General features: G+C 39.3%; 1 protein-coding gene across 1 annotated transcript in view; it reads left to right on the top strand.

The window, feature by feature from the left end:
* The window catches only part of LOC107598565 (protein phosphatase 5, catalytic subunit), a 20647-nt gene extending 6455 nt beyond the window's left edge, over positions 1–14192 (top strand). Inside the window, exons 5-13 of the mRNA XM_016289939.1 lie at positions 3348–3413; positions 3583–3681; positions 4153–4258; positions 4352–4494; positions 4600–4687; positions 8909–8949; positions 9030–9208; positions 9865–9946; positions 12280–14192. Of these exons, the coding sequence (XP_016145425.1) occupies positions 3348–3413; positions 3583–3681; positions 4153–4258; positions 4352–4494; positions 4600–4687; positions 8909–8949; positions 9030–9208; positions 9865–9946; positions 12280–12342 (867 nt within the window). The 3' untranslated portion in view covers positions 12343–14192. The remainder of the gene's footprint in view (positions 1–3347; positions 3414–3582; positions 3682–4152; positions 4259–4351; positions 4495–4599; positions 4688–8908; positions 8950–9029; positions 9209–9864; positions 9947–12279) is intronic.
* Positions 14193–14829: the final 637 nt, after the last annotated feature.

Below are 14829 nucleotides of genomic sequence, written 5' to 3' on the forward strand. Positions count from 1 at the left end.
CGCACACAGACACGCACACAGACACGCACACAGACACGCACACAGACACGCACACAGACACGCCCACAGACACGCCCACGGACACGGACACAGACACAGACACGGACACGCACACGCACACAGACACGCGCACACAGACACGCACACACACACAGACACGCGCACACAGACACGCACACAGACACAGACACGCACACAGACACGCCCACGGACACGGACACAGACACGCCCACGGACACGGACACGCACACGGACACGCACACGGACACGCACACGGACACAGACACGCGCACACAGACGCGCACACAGACACGCACACAGACACGCACACAGACACGGACACGGACACGCGCACACAGACACGCACACACACAGACGCGCGCACAGACACGCGCACACAGACACGCGCACACAGACACGCGCACAGACACAGACGCGCGCACAGACACAGACGCGCGCACAGACACAGACACGCGCACACAGACACAGACACGCGCACACAGACACAGACACGCGCACACAGACACAGACACGCGCACACAGACACAGACACGCGCGCACACGCACACAGACACGCGCGCGCACACAGACACGCACGCGCACACAGACACGCACGCGCACACAGACACGCACGCAGACACGCACACGCACACAGACACGCACACGCACACAGACACTCACACAGACACGCACACAGACACGCACACAGACACGCACACAGACACAGACACGCACACAGACACACACACACACAGATCTTGAAACATAAATGTGTTCATCTATCATTCCTTTACTTAAGTCTGGGCGATATATCGATCATATCAAATAAACCTGTAGAAATGCATTCGGATTACGCTCACGTGAGGTTGTAGTGCTGCACACTTGCACTTTTAAGCCTTGTGGTTTAAAAACAAGCGCTAACGCACACGGACACGGACACAGACACAGACACGCACACAGACACAGACACGCGTGCACAGACGCGCACACACACAGACGCGCGCACAGACACGCGCACACAGACACGCGCACACAGACAGACACAGACGCGCGCACAGACACAGACGCGCGCACAGACACAGACACGCGCGCACAGACACAGACACGCGCACACAGACACAGACACGCGCACACAGACACAGACACGCGCACACAGACACAGACACGCGCACACAGACACAGACACACGCACACAGACACAGACACCCGCGCACACCCACACAGACACACACAACACAGACACGCACACAGACACGCACACAGACACGCACACAGACACGCACACAGACACGCACACAGACACGCACACAGACACGCACACAGACACGCACACAGACACGCACACAGACACGCACACAGACACGCACACAGACACGCACACAGACACGCACACAGACACACACACACACAGATCTTGAAACATAACTGTGTTCATCTATCATTCCTTTACTTAAGTCTGGGCGATATATCGATCATATCAAATAAACCTGTAGAAATGCATTCGGATTACGCTCACGTGAGGTTGTAGTGCTGCACACTTGCACTTTTAAGCCTTGTGGTTTAAAAACAAGCGCTAAAAGGTTTGGAAGAGAACTGATGCTCAAGACATTGTCTGTGAGACGGTTTATGTTCACAGTCGAAGTGCGCACATATAAAGTCGCAGGTTGCACGGTGTCTTGAGTACTGAATTGATTTGTGTTTAAACGGTCAAATGCTCACAAAATACATCAAAATATACACATAAACACAGTCAGCTTTGTCTTAAATGAATGTAAACAGTTGGGTAAACATTTAATGTTCCTAAATATATTAGATCCGTGCATTAGCTCTTAAAGTGACAGCAGCCCAATAAACCCACTTCCAACTCTGACCTTAATGTTTATCAGACAACAAAAGACAAAAAGAAAATCACACACTGCTCTGAGTAACTTTTGTAGCTGTAATGAAAAAACAGTGTAATCACTGAAAAAATCAGTACAGAGTCTTTTGTTGTTTTAGTGTTTGTATGTGGAATTATTGGAATTAATATTAGGAATTTCACTGTTTTAGCTTTTATCAGCTAAAACAGTGTTAGTTTATATGGTAAGTGTAATAAATCACAAAAGTAAATGAGGTCAAATCTCATGTAATAATTCTGATGAAATGCTAAAGATATTTGTCAAATGACAACAATTCACAATTATAATTTAAGCAAAATAATCATGATGATCAGTTTAACTTTTATCATGCAGTCCTTATCATGTGCCACAAAATGAAACTGATGAAATTAAAATAAATATACAATTTCAGTAAGTTTGTCATAGAATATGGGTGTTCAAGTTATTGTCTTTATAGATTGCATTTTTAGGGTGCTTTCACACTAGAACTTTTGGTGCGCACCCGGGTTCGATTGACGTCAGAGTTCGGTTCCTTTGGATCAGTGTTGCCAAGTCTGCGGTTTTCCCGTGGAATTGGGCTACTTTAACACTGTTGCCGCGGGTTGAAGAGACTTCAATAACATGATATTTATCCCATTGAATGCGAATTTTAGCAGGGGAACCCAGACAAAAAACGTGTATTTTACCCCCGGAACTCGATTTTTAACTGGGGCCCCCCTCGAAACGCGATTGGGCTAGTTTTGGACTAGTTTTGAGTAGCGATTGGGTGGGTTTTCTTGTGCAAACCTGGCATCCCTGGTTTGGATGATGTGAACGCTGTCTTCCGAACTCGGGGGCGCACCCGCAAACCGTACCCGAGTCCACTTAAAAAGTGGGGTCTGGGGTACGATTCATGTGAACTCCGGTACGGTTCGCTGCTGATGTGAGCGCAGTCGTACCAAATCGCGGAAGTGAACCGCTATTAATTATGTATTATTTGATAAAAATGTGTGTTTGTTTCGCTCCCTTTCCTGACGAGCGTGACTGACGCGCTGCAAACAGCGAGCTGTATATCTAATTTCTGTTCGCCTTCAGCGTTCTTTAGAGCATTTGCAGTACATTCGTAAGATAGACGTAAGTGCCGTTATGTACCGAAGCTTTGTAAACAAAACTAACGGTTCAAAAACGTAAATATATAACAGTGCAGAGAGCAATGTTATGCATTTGGGCCTCTGCTCCTGCGTCATCGTTACTAAGGAACGGGGTAAACCGCTGCTGGCTTGATGACGCAAACGAACCGCGGTTCAGACCCAAATAAAATAATATGAACGCAGTCCAGCAGGGGGAGGGGGGAGCAATCGAACTCGGGTTCGGACCAGGCAAGCGAACCAAGTGTGAAAGCACCCTTAATGTAATTTGAATAAATCAGTAGATCCTACTAAACAGTCTTGTCACTGACTCATGATCATAATCAATATGACTGTCTTTCAGATGCTGGTTCAAGTTAAAGAAGTTTTATCCAAGCTTCCGAGTCTTGTTGAAATTTCATTAAAAGAGGTAAGAGAACAGAATGAGCGTTTACACAGTTTACACAGTCTTCAGTCGCCAAAAAAGCTGGAATTCTATTTCTGTCTTTTGTTGTGGTTTTGTTTTTGTCCATCTAGTAATTTCCTTTGATGATGAAATGATAATGCTGTTCTCACTTTTCATTTCTCTTGTTGTTTAGACGGAGGAAATAACTATTTGTGGAGACACACATGGCCAGTACTACGATCTTCTAAATATCTTTGAGCTGAACGGTTTACCATCTATAACTAATCCTTACGTATCCTTTCCTTTCGGGTTTGTAATGTTGGCATACCTGTTCTCTTGAGTATGTAATCGAATATGAATTGTTTAACTGTATAATATTATAATAAATATTTAAACCATCATGAGTAGATTACATGTAACATCAACTCTAAGGCGCGAATAGAGGCGAATTCGCGCTGGGCGACGCGAATGACGCGAAATGCCTCAATCGCGTCTTCCGTGCAAGTTAAAAAATTTCAACTCGAGCAGAAAATTTGCATGCCGCGTTCTCGCGCAAGCCAATCAGCGAAGAGCTTCATGACACGTCCAGTTGAATCAGACAATAGAAGAGAGCATTATTGCAGCCGTCTGTTATTATATAGGTCTGGAGCATAGAAAACAATTAAAATCCGTTGTAGTGGTAGTTGTATTTTATATACAACTACCCCCCCCCCACACACACACACTGAGATCCAGTGAATTAGCCTTGACTTCAGGCTCTCAGCTGTTCAATGGTGACTTTGTGGACCGCGGCTCTTTCTCTGTAGAAGTCATTCTCACACTGTTTGGCTTCAAGCTGCTCTATCCAGAACACTTCCACCTGCTTAGAGGTGAGGTCACGCCAGCGTTTCCTAGTACAGATTACCAAACATGCTTGTGTGTGATGGATAAATGTTAGCATTTGAAACGTCTGTTCTGTGAAGGTAACCACGAGACGGATAACATGAATCAGATGTACGGCTTCGAGGGTGAGGTGAAAGCGAAGTACACCGCCCAGATGTTCCAGCTCTTCAGTGAAGTCTTCCAGTGGCTTCCTCTCACACAGTGCATCAATAACAAAGTGCTGGTACGACAGGAGGCCGCTCATCAGATTCAGCACATTCTGCTGTCGCATTTACACCACTTTGTATTTTTGTGTTTGAATGTGAATGCGGGTTGAATTGTGTTTCAGGTGATGCATGGAGGACTGTTTAGTGAGGATGGTGTGACCTTAGATGACATTAGAAAGATAGACAGGAACAGACAGCCTCCAGACTCTGGTAAGACGTGACCGATATCGCAAGATCATTTTGTTAATGTCCAAGCTTATGTGGTCCTGCATAGGCTGTGTGATATGACAAAAAAAAATCTTTATTTTTGTATTTTTTCCCCCCAGAATGTTTGACTGGTTCAAGATAAAAATAAAAAAAATTATTTAACTAGTCAACTTAAAAACAACTACAACATGATTCAAGTAACATTCTCTGTATTAAAACAAAACCATCTGGTTAAAGACGGTTTTATTCCAAGTGATCAACAAGATGTAAATGCAAGACGGATGCACTTATTAAATATGAAGGCAAATACTGTATAAACTTGTCTTAAACATGTCCTGTATGTTAAGAAAAAATATAAATTAAGAAAAATGCTTAACTTTTCTTAGCCAAAATGTAAACATTCAGTTTTAGAGATCAACTCAAAAAGTCAAGGCAATTCAAATTCCAAATCACTAAAAGTATAACACCAGTGGTAGGGGTGTGCGATATATATATATATATATATATATATTAGTCTATGATAATATCATAATTGTTGTTTAAATGATATGCGATTTGACGTTATCGATTATATCGTAAAAACCAAACAAAAACACACCCAGAGTGTGCCCGCAGGTTAGACGACTGCACAAGTTCACACTTTCACTGCGTGATTTAGTCTATTAAAATACTTTTAGGATTCCCCCAAAATTCAAGATAAGGCGGCAAAAATGCCCCCATATGACTTTTATATGTCATTTATATTTATATAATCAGATATAGTTAATATCACACAAAGAGTGATGTCTTTCTCCAAATATCAGCATGATTGCAAATGTGATATTGATTTGATGAACAGTTCAATAAACAAGAATTTAATATTAACTCTTTCCCTACCAGCATTTTTTTTTTTTTTTAAAGTTGCCAGTCACCGGCAGCGATTTTGATGATTTTCACTTAAATTTGATGGCCTCCAGTATATTTGAATATGCAATACACCAAAATAAAGATCAGGGCCTCTACTTTTAAACAAAAAAATCTGTTTAAAGCATTATTTTTTTATCAACACTTAGTATATATAGTATACAATATGATACAGGTAGGTTTCATAAAAAATGCATAATTTTGAGCAAAAAAGGTGAGAAAATAAATGTATCATATACTACGTCTGGATAATATTCAGTACGATTATCAAAGTTATAAATCCAGTAAATCGCTTCCATCAACACCTCCAAAGCTTGCACAGACATACCACTTCCTGGATCAATATTTTACTCCATAACATTATGCCGTTTTCATTTATATGCTGTCTATTGGTGAGGATCGCATTATTTGTCAAATGCATCTGTTTACATAAGAGATTGCTCTTTTCTCCGTCCTGTTCACGTGTGTTTTTGTTCGTGAGGTTTTGTACTCGTTCAGAAGATGCGTAATAGCGCCCCCGAGTGTATAACGGCGGTGAAGCGTTTTCTTGTAAAAGACGAGATAATTCGTCAATGGCGGGGAAAGAGTTAAGTGACTCACATTTTAGACACAACAGTTCTTGTTTTTGTTGTATTTCGACGATGAAAATAGTTCCAAAGGAAGCCACAGCAGAACTGTTTTGCGTCTCTGACCAACACACCAGGTGTTTCGTTACTGAATCAATCAGCCGTTTGAATGAATCGGTTGAATGAATGACTCAATGACTCACTCGTGCAGTGATTTGCCACCACATACTGGCGATTTTAGGTTTATATTTAACGGATATTTTCCCTTTTTTCCCCCAAATCATTTCAATTATCAGTAGCCTATTTATTTATTTTTTTTAAACATCAAAACATCATTTATGCATTTGTGTCTGCAGGTTACCTGCATTCATGTCCTGCATTAAACAGTCTCTGTAAATGCATCTAAATGCCACTTCAGATGCAGCTTCTGTGCCACCTCTGCATTGCAAACACACATTTTGTTGATACTGATTTCATTTGACTGTTAACAGCCCTGTTGTGTCTTACTATTTGAACTTATTGATTAAATATAAGAATTTGACACAAAAGATGATGCATACATTTATTTAGGTTAGAAAAAATGGCTTCAGAAAATTAAAAATGCCCAGAAAAGGTGAAACTTATTGGAAAAGTTAATTTCTGTTACTCCTACAAACTAACCACCTCACAAAATATGAAGAACATCAAAAGCTTTGGGAGTCAGCTATCCACGGCAGTCCTAACCCTGCCACAGTAGCAGCACTATAACTCACTCCGCAAAATATCGTCTAATCGGTATCAACAAAATTCCAGAAAATATCGATATAATTTTTTGTCATTGTCGCACACCCCTAACTAGTAGTAGACTATTATTTACAGTAAATATAAAAACAGAAAATAACAGCAGCTTTCCAGCCGTCACCATCATGCAAATATGAAATACTGTAGTAGTTTTTACAGAATTTCATTCCTTTCATTGTTTTTATATGTAAACATTTAACGGACGTGTTTGACCGTTGCACTCACGTTTCACTTTTTTTTTTTTTTTTACAGCGTCTCACACTTCAAACTGCGTTCTAAAAACACAGCAATCAAGCTAAAAGAAGTTAAACTCCCGTCTCATAACCTTGTATTTTTTTTCCATTCCACTGCCCTGTCTCATGGTTTTCAAAGCAAAAACACATTTTTTGTGAACTAGCGATAATATGTTTTGTTACGCTCCTTTATAGAGCGTGTCACACGCGTCATGCGATCATTTTTTTTTCTTAACCGTTAACATTGGCTTATTGTCATTGTGCAATCATAACATTTACTAATATTTTTATTCAAAACTATGATTCCTTGATTTAAAAGATAAAATAAAATTGTTACAAAACAATACATTCAAATTAACCAATAAAATTGTCCAGCTCTAATTAGGGTTGGGTACAGTTCACATTTTAACCGGTACGGTATCCAACGGTACCTTTTTTCGGTACTTCACTCTCTGTATAATTACAAAAACATTTATTTCATTTAAAAATAAGTCAAAAAGTCTCAATTTCAACATTTTGAACAATAGGGCCCTACAAACTTTTTCTTTCTTTCTTTCTTTTCTTTTCTTGTTTTAACTTTTCTGAAAATCAAATGAAGGCATTAAACATTTATTTTAAATCAAATGAAAATTAAACCCTTTTATTTTTTGGCAGACAAACTGAGGTTTACTCTTGAAATTAATACACGGAAGAAAAATTGTGTGAATATTCCTTTAAAACATTTTTTTTAATAGGCTAATAATTGTATTCTTTTTTCTACAATTAAGTGATTAATCTGGTTGTAATATTTAATTTTATCCTTTAATTGTTTTATTTAAATTTGATAGAAAATGTAATATTTAAAGATGTACATTATACTGTACAAGAGTAATATTTTTCTGTTACATGTTGAACCGTACTTTTATATTGATAAAATATTATCTGTTAATATTATAAAGTATAACTGTGTATACAGTATGATGACGCTAGTTTTCTCAAATGAAACGGTAAAATTCTCGCGACGTGACTGAGATTACTTTTTTTGTTCATGCCGTCATATAGTGAGACGCAGAGGCCGGAAATCGCCACGAGCATCACGCATGCTTCAGTATTTGTGTAGTAAACAAAACCACGTTTCCGCCATTCATACATACAGAGGCAAGCGGAACATGCAGGATTCATATTTAAACCGTCTTTTTTGCATTTTAATATTCACAGACACTAGTTCATATTGCGATTTGAATTAAGTGGCAGTGGCTACTTTTGATTTATTCGTCCAAAATTGACGAATTCCGTGGCATTCCGTGTTATAGAGTAAAGTACGTTTTTATGAATGGACTCCACGATCCCGTCCGCGTTTTCACAGAAACCATATGGCCCTAGAAACCACACTTCAGAACATTTCGGCTTGCCCTGTGTGTTGTTTGAACGAGTTGTAGGGGTGACCTCACGTCACAGGGTCTCTCTTTCTCTCTCTGTAGCATATGCGCCCAGATAAAGCGTTCTCAGGTACCGAAATTTGGCCCCAATTGATTTAACGTGAATCGGTACTCTGTAGTACCGACGCAATTCGGTCGATACCCTTAAAAGTACCGAGTTCGGTACCCAACCCTAGCGCTAATGGATACTACAGAGGAACACTGTTCAATTTTACAAAGAGAGTCCTAATCCAGTCACGCTCAGAACTCAAGTGTTGCATGGCCAAGCACTTTTCATTGGACAATGTAAAACTCGGAGGTGTAATTTGTAACTTTCTTGCGCAGGTCCGATGTGCGATCTCCTGTGGTCAGATCCTCAGCCGCAGGTCAGTTCCTGTTCCCCTCCTTCAGCTAAGCGGAGGTTTTCGGCCGCAGCTGTGTTTGACTGATGTGTGTTCTCCTCCAGGACGGACGGTCCATCAGCAAGCGGGGTGTGAGCTGTCAGTTTGGGCCTGACGTTACGGAGCGCTTTCTGGAACAGAACAAGCTGCAGTACATAGTGCGCAGTCATGAGGTGAAAGCCGAGGGTTACGAGGTCACTCACTCAGGGAAGTGCATCACCGTGTTCTCAGCACCAAACTACTGGTACGGAAACCTCTCGCTGTCCTTAGTAGTGCGAAATGTGATTTACACAAACAGGATGTATTAAAATCAACCAAGGGTCATAAAAACATCTGGGTGAATGTCATGTCAAGAACATGTCCTGGTCATATTTTACCCCAAAATTATGCATAAAGAAAATTAAGCCTGACTGATTACAGCTGCATTAAGCCTGATTACTGCTGTACCGTACCATTATGAAAATGATTGTCTAATGGCGATCAGCGTAATTTTGCTCCACTTTATGTGGCTCACTAAAAACAAGAGCTGGCTAAAATTGCAGAATTGAAGATGGTGGTACAAAAATCAGCAGATGTAATGTGCCACATTTTGTCAATATTACAATATAAAACCAAAGACTTTATTTGGAGAGAGTGCAGAGTCAGCACTCATTACATTAGACATCAGTCTAAAGCATATTGAATTATAAAAAGCATAAATGATTTTTTCCCCCATTATTATAAATAATTACAACCTTATTGAAAACAAACTATGTGCTAGAACATGTTTGGGTCAAGTCAGAATGAAATGTCCGAACCCCTGAATAGAGACTCCATCAGTTACACATTGTGGTGGGAATGATTACTTCCGGTGTATATTAATGACTTATTCTTTCCTGTGTGCTTCTGTTTTGTTTTAAGTGACCAGATGGGAAATAAAGGAGCTTACATTCATCTCAGGGGATCAGACCTCAAGCCAGAGTTCCACCAGTTTACTGCTGTGGTCAGTGCAGTTACATTTATCCATGATTTATATTTACATTCAGTCATTTTTAGTGCTCGACCGATATATCGCCAGGGCCAATATTTGGCATTTATTTATCGGCATTGGCTGATAAGATTTCTCTTTAGCCGATATGTCAGAAACTGTTATTTGGACAACATGCAGGACTTTTAACTCTAAACAACAACAACAAATTGGTATACTAAAAAGTATTTTAGCGTTTGCTTTTCTCTTATTGGTAATGGAAAGGCAAACGCTATAGTACTTTCTCATCTACCGTCAGCATTCTACATATATGCATTTATATGATTTAAACAAGTTTTTGAATATCTAATTAATGTTTAATTTTGCAAACTTTGTCAAATTCAGCTGTCAGATCTTCTGAAGTGTGTATTTGTAGGCTGCATAAAAACGAGTGTACGTGACGGCCCGTCTGTCCATGCAAAATGGATGTGGACCGGAGAGTTCAACTGTAACAGCTCTGTGTATATACAGTGGGTACGGAAAGTATTCAGACCCCCTTAAATTTTTCACTCTTTGTTATATTGCAGCCATTTGCTAAAATCATTTAAGTTAATTTTTTTTCCTCATTAATGTACACACAGCACCCCATATCGACAGTATGCATTTATTGCAATCACTGTAAAATTATTTAAATATTAATCAGGGTTTTTGTAGGCTTTAAAAATGTATTGCAAAGTCTTAATTTGCCCTTCCACAAAATAAGGCTTTAAAGGTGACACATAATGAATATCATTATAATATCACCGCCCCTTAATCTGTAAGTTTACACCCACAGCGCCATTATTGTGTTTTCGCAAGCAGCGACAACGGTGTGCCAGCTCTAATGCCGTGCCGAACGTTTGTGCAAAACATGCTAACTGATCTGTGTTTGGCTGCACAGACGAGCACAGAACAGTGCACTCAGAAAAGCCTATATCAGAAGTTTAAACTCATATGGTTTAAAACGCATGATTTCAGCGCGATAAACATGATAATCAGAACCAAAACAGATGTTTTTAGCAGGTCTGAGCTGTAATGGTGCAGCTCTATTCTGGAAAAGGAGGCGGGGAGCAGCAGCTCATTTGCATTTAAAGAGACAGGCCCGAAAAACAGCGTGTTTCTGCTTCCACTCAAAATAGGCATTTTCAAAATGATATAATAAATCATCTGTGGAGTATTTTGAGCTGAAACTTCACAGACAAATTCTGGGGACACCAGAGACATATATTATATAATGTAAAAAGGGGCATAATGTCTCCTTTAAAAAGTCTTACATTTATAAAATCATGGCATTAAATGTTGGCAAAAAATGTATATCTTCCTAAGTATTTTGCCTTTTTTTTCAGTTCAAATATCTATACATCTTTAGATCAGGATACATTTACTGCAAAATGAACATGTGAAGTCTTGTTTTCTGAGAAAATATACAAAATCGGGTTACACTTTATTTCGATAGTCCACTTTAGACATTCTACTAACTATAAAAAAACTTTAACTACATGTCAACTACATGTCAACTAATTATCATTAATTTGCATCTACATGTCTACTAACTCTCAGAGTAGACTGTTAGGGTAGGTTTAGGGTTAGTAGAATAAGTTGACAAAGAAAGAGTTAGAAGATATTAAGCAGACAGTCTACTAATACTCTACTAACTGCTAGTTGACATGTAGTTGCAAAGTTACTTACTGTTAATAGAATGTCTAAAGTGGACTATCGAGAAAAAAAAGTGTTACCCAAAATTGAGGTTTGTTTTGTTTTAGTCATAAATAGCTGTAAATGGTGTATGAAAACTTAATTTCCCTTTCAATTATGTTTTTTTTCCTAATTCCGTTGGTGGATATTTGTTCTTTTTAATCATAAACTTGCTTCATTTTGATCAGTTTCACAGAAGACATGCCATTTTGCTTCTCAAGTAAATATATCTTGATTTAACAGTCTTTAGGCAATAAAAAACAAAAAAATAAAAAAAATTATGAAATTGCTGGTGAAGAGCAACACTATTTTGCAGTGTGATCAGAAGGTAAAGTAAAAGTTATTTCCATATTCTACTTGTTTGGAGGAGAGCTATCGAAGTCTTAAGTTTTGTTTTTATAAAACGAATTAAAAAAGTCATGGAGATCTGTTGGAAGTTGTAATTTGTTGTAAACTTTGACGTGTTGCTAATACAACTCATTGTGTGGTCTAAAAGTATTTAAATGTACCTTCAGAAACCCTGCTACTCTCATTTGTATAATAATCCCAAAAAAGGGTCAGTTAATCACTAGTTAGCTGTGTATTGCTGTGATAAATGCAGTCTGTGAAGTGATTTTCTTTTCCCCTCTCCTCAGGCTCATCCAGATGTCAAGCCGATGGCATACGCCAACTCTCTGATGCAGATGGGTATGATGTAGAGGTCTGAAGTCCACACCAATCCCTCCGAATCCACTCTCACATTCTGCTCATCTCTGTTTCCAACACACACTTCCTTCCTCGTGTACACACACACACACATTACTGTACTCATACCTGAAGATACATAGGGACGAAATCACTCGCATTGGTGATGCCTTGACTCAAAAAAGGAGCTAGGAATGTTATGTGTGCATTGATGGATCGTTCTCGGACTGACCCTCCCCTCGGATTATCATTAACATGTAGAGCTGCATAGTTTGAATTGGATGTTTAGCTCTGTGATAAATGAGCTGAATTTTACCAAAGAATGGGCAGGTGTGTATGACACATCCCAAAGTAAGAGTGCTGATGTAGAATTAGAGCCTTGTGACCAAGTTATTATGAGAAACGGAGGCAAAAAATTGATCTGCACTTTTACCCAAAGGTGTGTCTTTACATAGGGCCTTTATTTTGACATTTTACCCCACGAACACAATCCCACATCCTATTTCATCTGAGGTACTGTTGGGAGGGAGAACAGTGTGTCATTTCAATACTGTAGCAGTGATGGTGTTGTACACGCACGCCATCGATCAAAAAGTCACAGGAAACTCCTCCCAGAGCGTCTGTCCTGAGGTCAGAGTTTCCGTGATAAACGTCACAAAACAAATTTAGGTACCGTGTAACTTCAGTCGTTTTTTGGCTCTCTTTCCCTTCTTTCAGAATAGGGTAAAGTGCAGTATTGTGAAGCTCAATAAGTGTTTGGTGCATGTTCTCCACTCTGTAGGCAGCTCCCACACGTTCTTCCTCCCAACATGCTCTTCTGAAATGCACTGGAGATGCTCTATAACCCTCGTATAACCTTCCACTGTCTGTCTAGCAGATCCCGAACCCTTTGTGTGGACTACAAATAACACAGAAGAAACCTACCTTCCTCTCTTTAAGCGCACAGCAGCCATGACTTTTTAGAGAATATCGTATACACCAACATGTATGTATGCACATATATATATATTGCATATTGAAATTTCTGTGTACATGTTTGGAGAAAAAAAAGAAGTTATTGAATAAAAAAAATGCCGGTCCAAATATGTAGAACGTGTTCATAACTTTTTGTGTTCTGTTAGTTGACATGTTGGCTCCAGTGGTGACACCAGTCAGCATTGGCTGCAGCTGATATTAAAGAACGTTTCATTCGATCGACGAGGACTGAATGGGGAAATGTGTCCTTTTTTTATGTCTCAGTACTGCACAATAGGCATGGTGTTTGGCGAAATATGTTTTAAATAAAAGTTGAAAAACGGACGGAACTAGTTCTGTGACTTTCGTGGCTCGCAGAGGTTTAGCGGATCTTATCGACCCCAAAATGTTGAAATGAAGTGTAATTGTATGTGTTTTAGTGAGTTTAATGCTGTTACGTTTGACATTTAAAAGAGTGGTTTGTGGTTAGCATTGTGCTAAAGGGTATTGCTGGTGGTTAGGGTGTGGGTGGCTACATGAACACACTACATTGACTCAATGGGAAAAGATTGTGCTGCTGCCAGTTACAAATAAAATGTACATGCTAGTTGATTTCCTTTTTAACTGAAATAGCTCAAATGAATTGGTTTCAGAACCACAACTCAATCAATTTAATTTGAATTTGTATGTATATAATCTCAGTGTAGTTTGTTTGTTGAACAGTTTCATTAGAAATAGTCATAACTTAAAAAGCTTGCAACTATCCGATGTGAGAAAGCACACGAAGTGGCAAGTGTGAATAGGCCCGCTGATGTAGATTAGCATAAAGGAGGATGGATTTTGATGAAATACCCCCCACACATGTCAGAAATGTCTGGAACTGAATAAATGAGCTCTGTAATAGAACATGCCTGAATCTGCTGGACTCTGCTTCCATGTTTCTTCTAGACTCTGCCAGCAACTTAATATCTGCTATAACGTTTATAGCAAAGTGTATTAGCTGCACTCTTTCCTGACATATTGTACATTATGTATTTTAAAGTTTGTAAACCCACACTCAATTGGCCAAAATCTGCAGAATCACTGACTTTTGGCAACTAGCTTCAACACATCCAGGCTGCACATTTCTGGCTGAAAGTCAGTGTTAAAGTGATTTATGCATAGAGTCCATTCTATATCTTTTTTTATATATATTAAGAGTGCAAAACATACAACATATGATGAACACAAAACACAAAAACAGCAGTAGAACAGCAATGAAAATAAACAGTGATGACCATCTGACAATAAAAGTAGTAGTATTCAAGTAGTACTAGCATGCATAATAATACTAAAGATGGTGATGAGAATACATTGTGATGATGGCAACAGTAAAATCAGTAATAACAAAAGTAATGATAATAATAATAATGTAACAACAATCGTAATAATAATAATGTAAGTCCATTCTATATCTGATGTATGTACCTTGCTTGGAATCTAAGGGAAAATATGACTTTACCTTTTTCAAGGCCAGACCTAAGTCATGTATGTAATTTTTGAGCATG

Source organism: Sinocyclocheilus grahami, unplaced genomic scaffold, assembly GCF_001515645.1.
Source record: "Sinocyclocheilus grahami isolate Dianchi unplaced genomic scaffold, SAMN03320097.WGS_v1.1 scaffold253.1, whole genome shotgun sequence".
Lineage (NCBI taxonomy): Eukaryota > Metazoa > Chordata > Actinopteri > Cypriniformes > Cyprinidae > Sinocyclocheilus > Sinocyclocheilus grahami.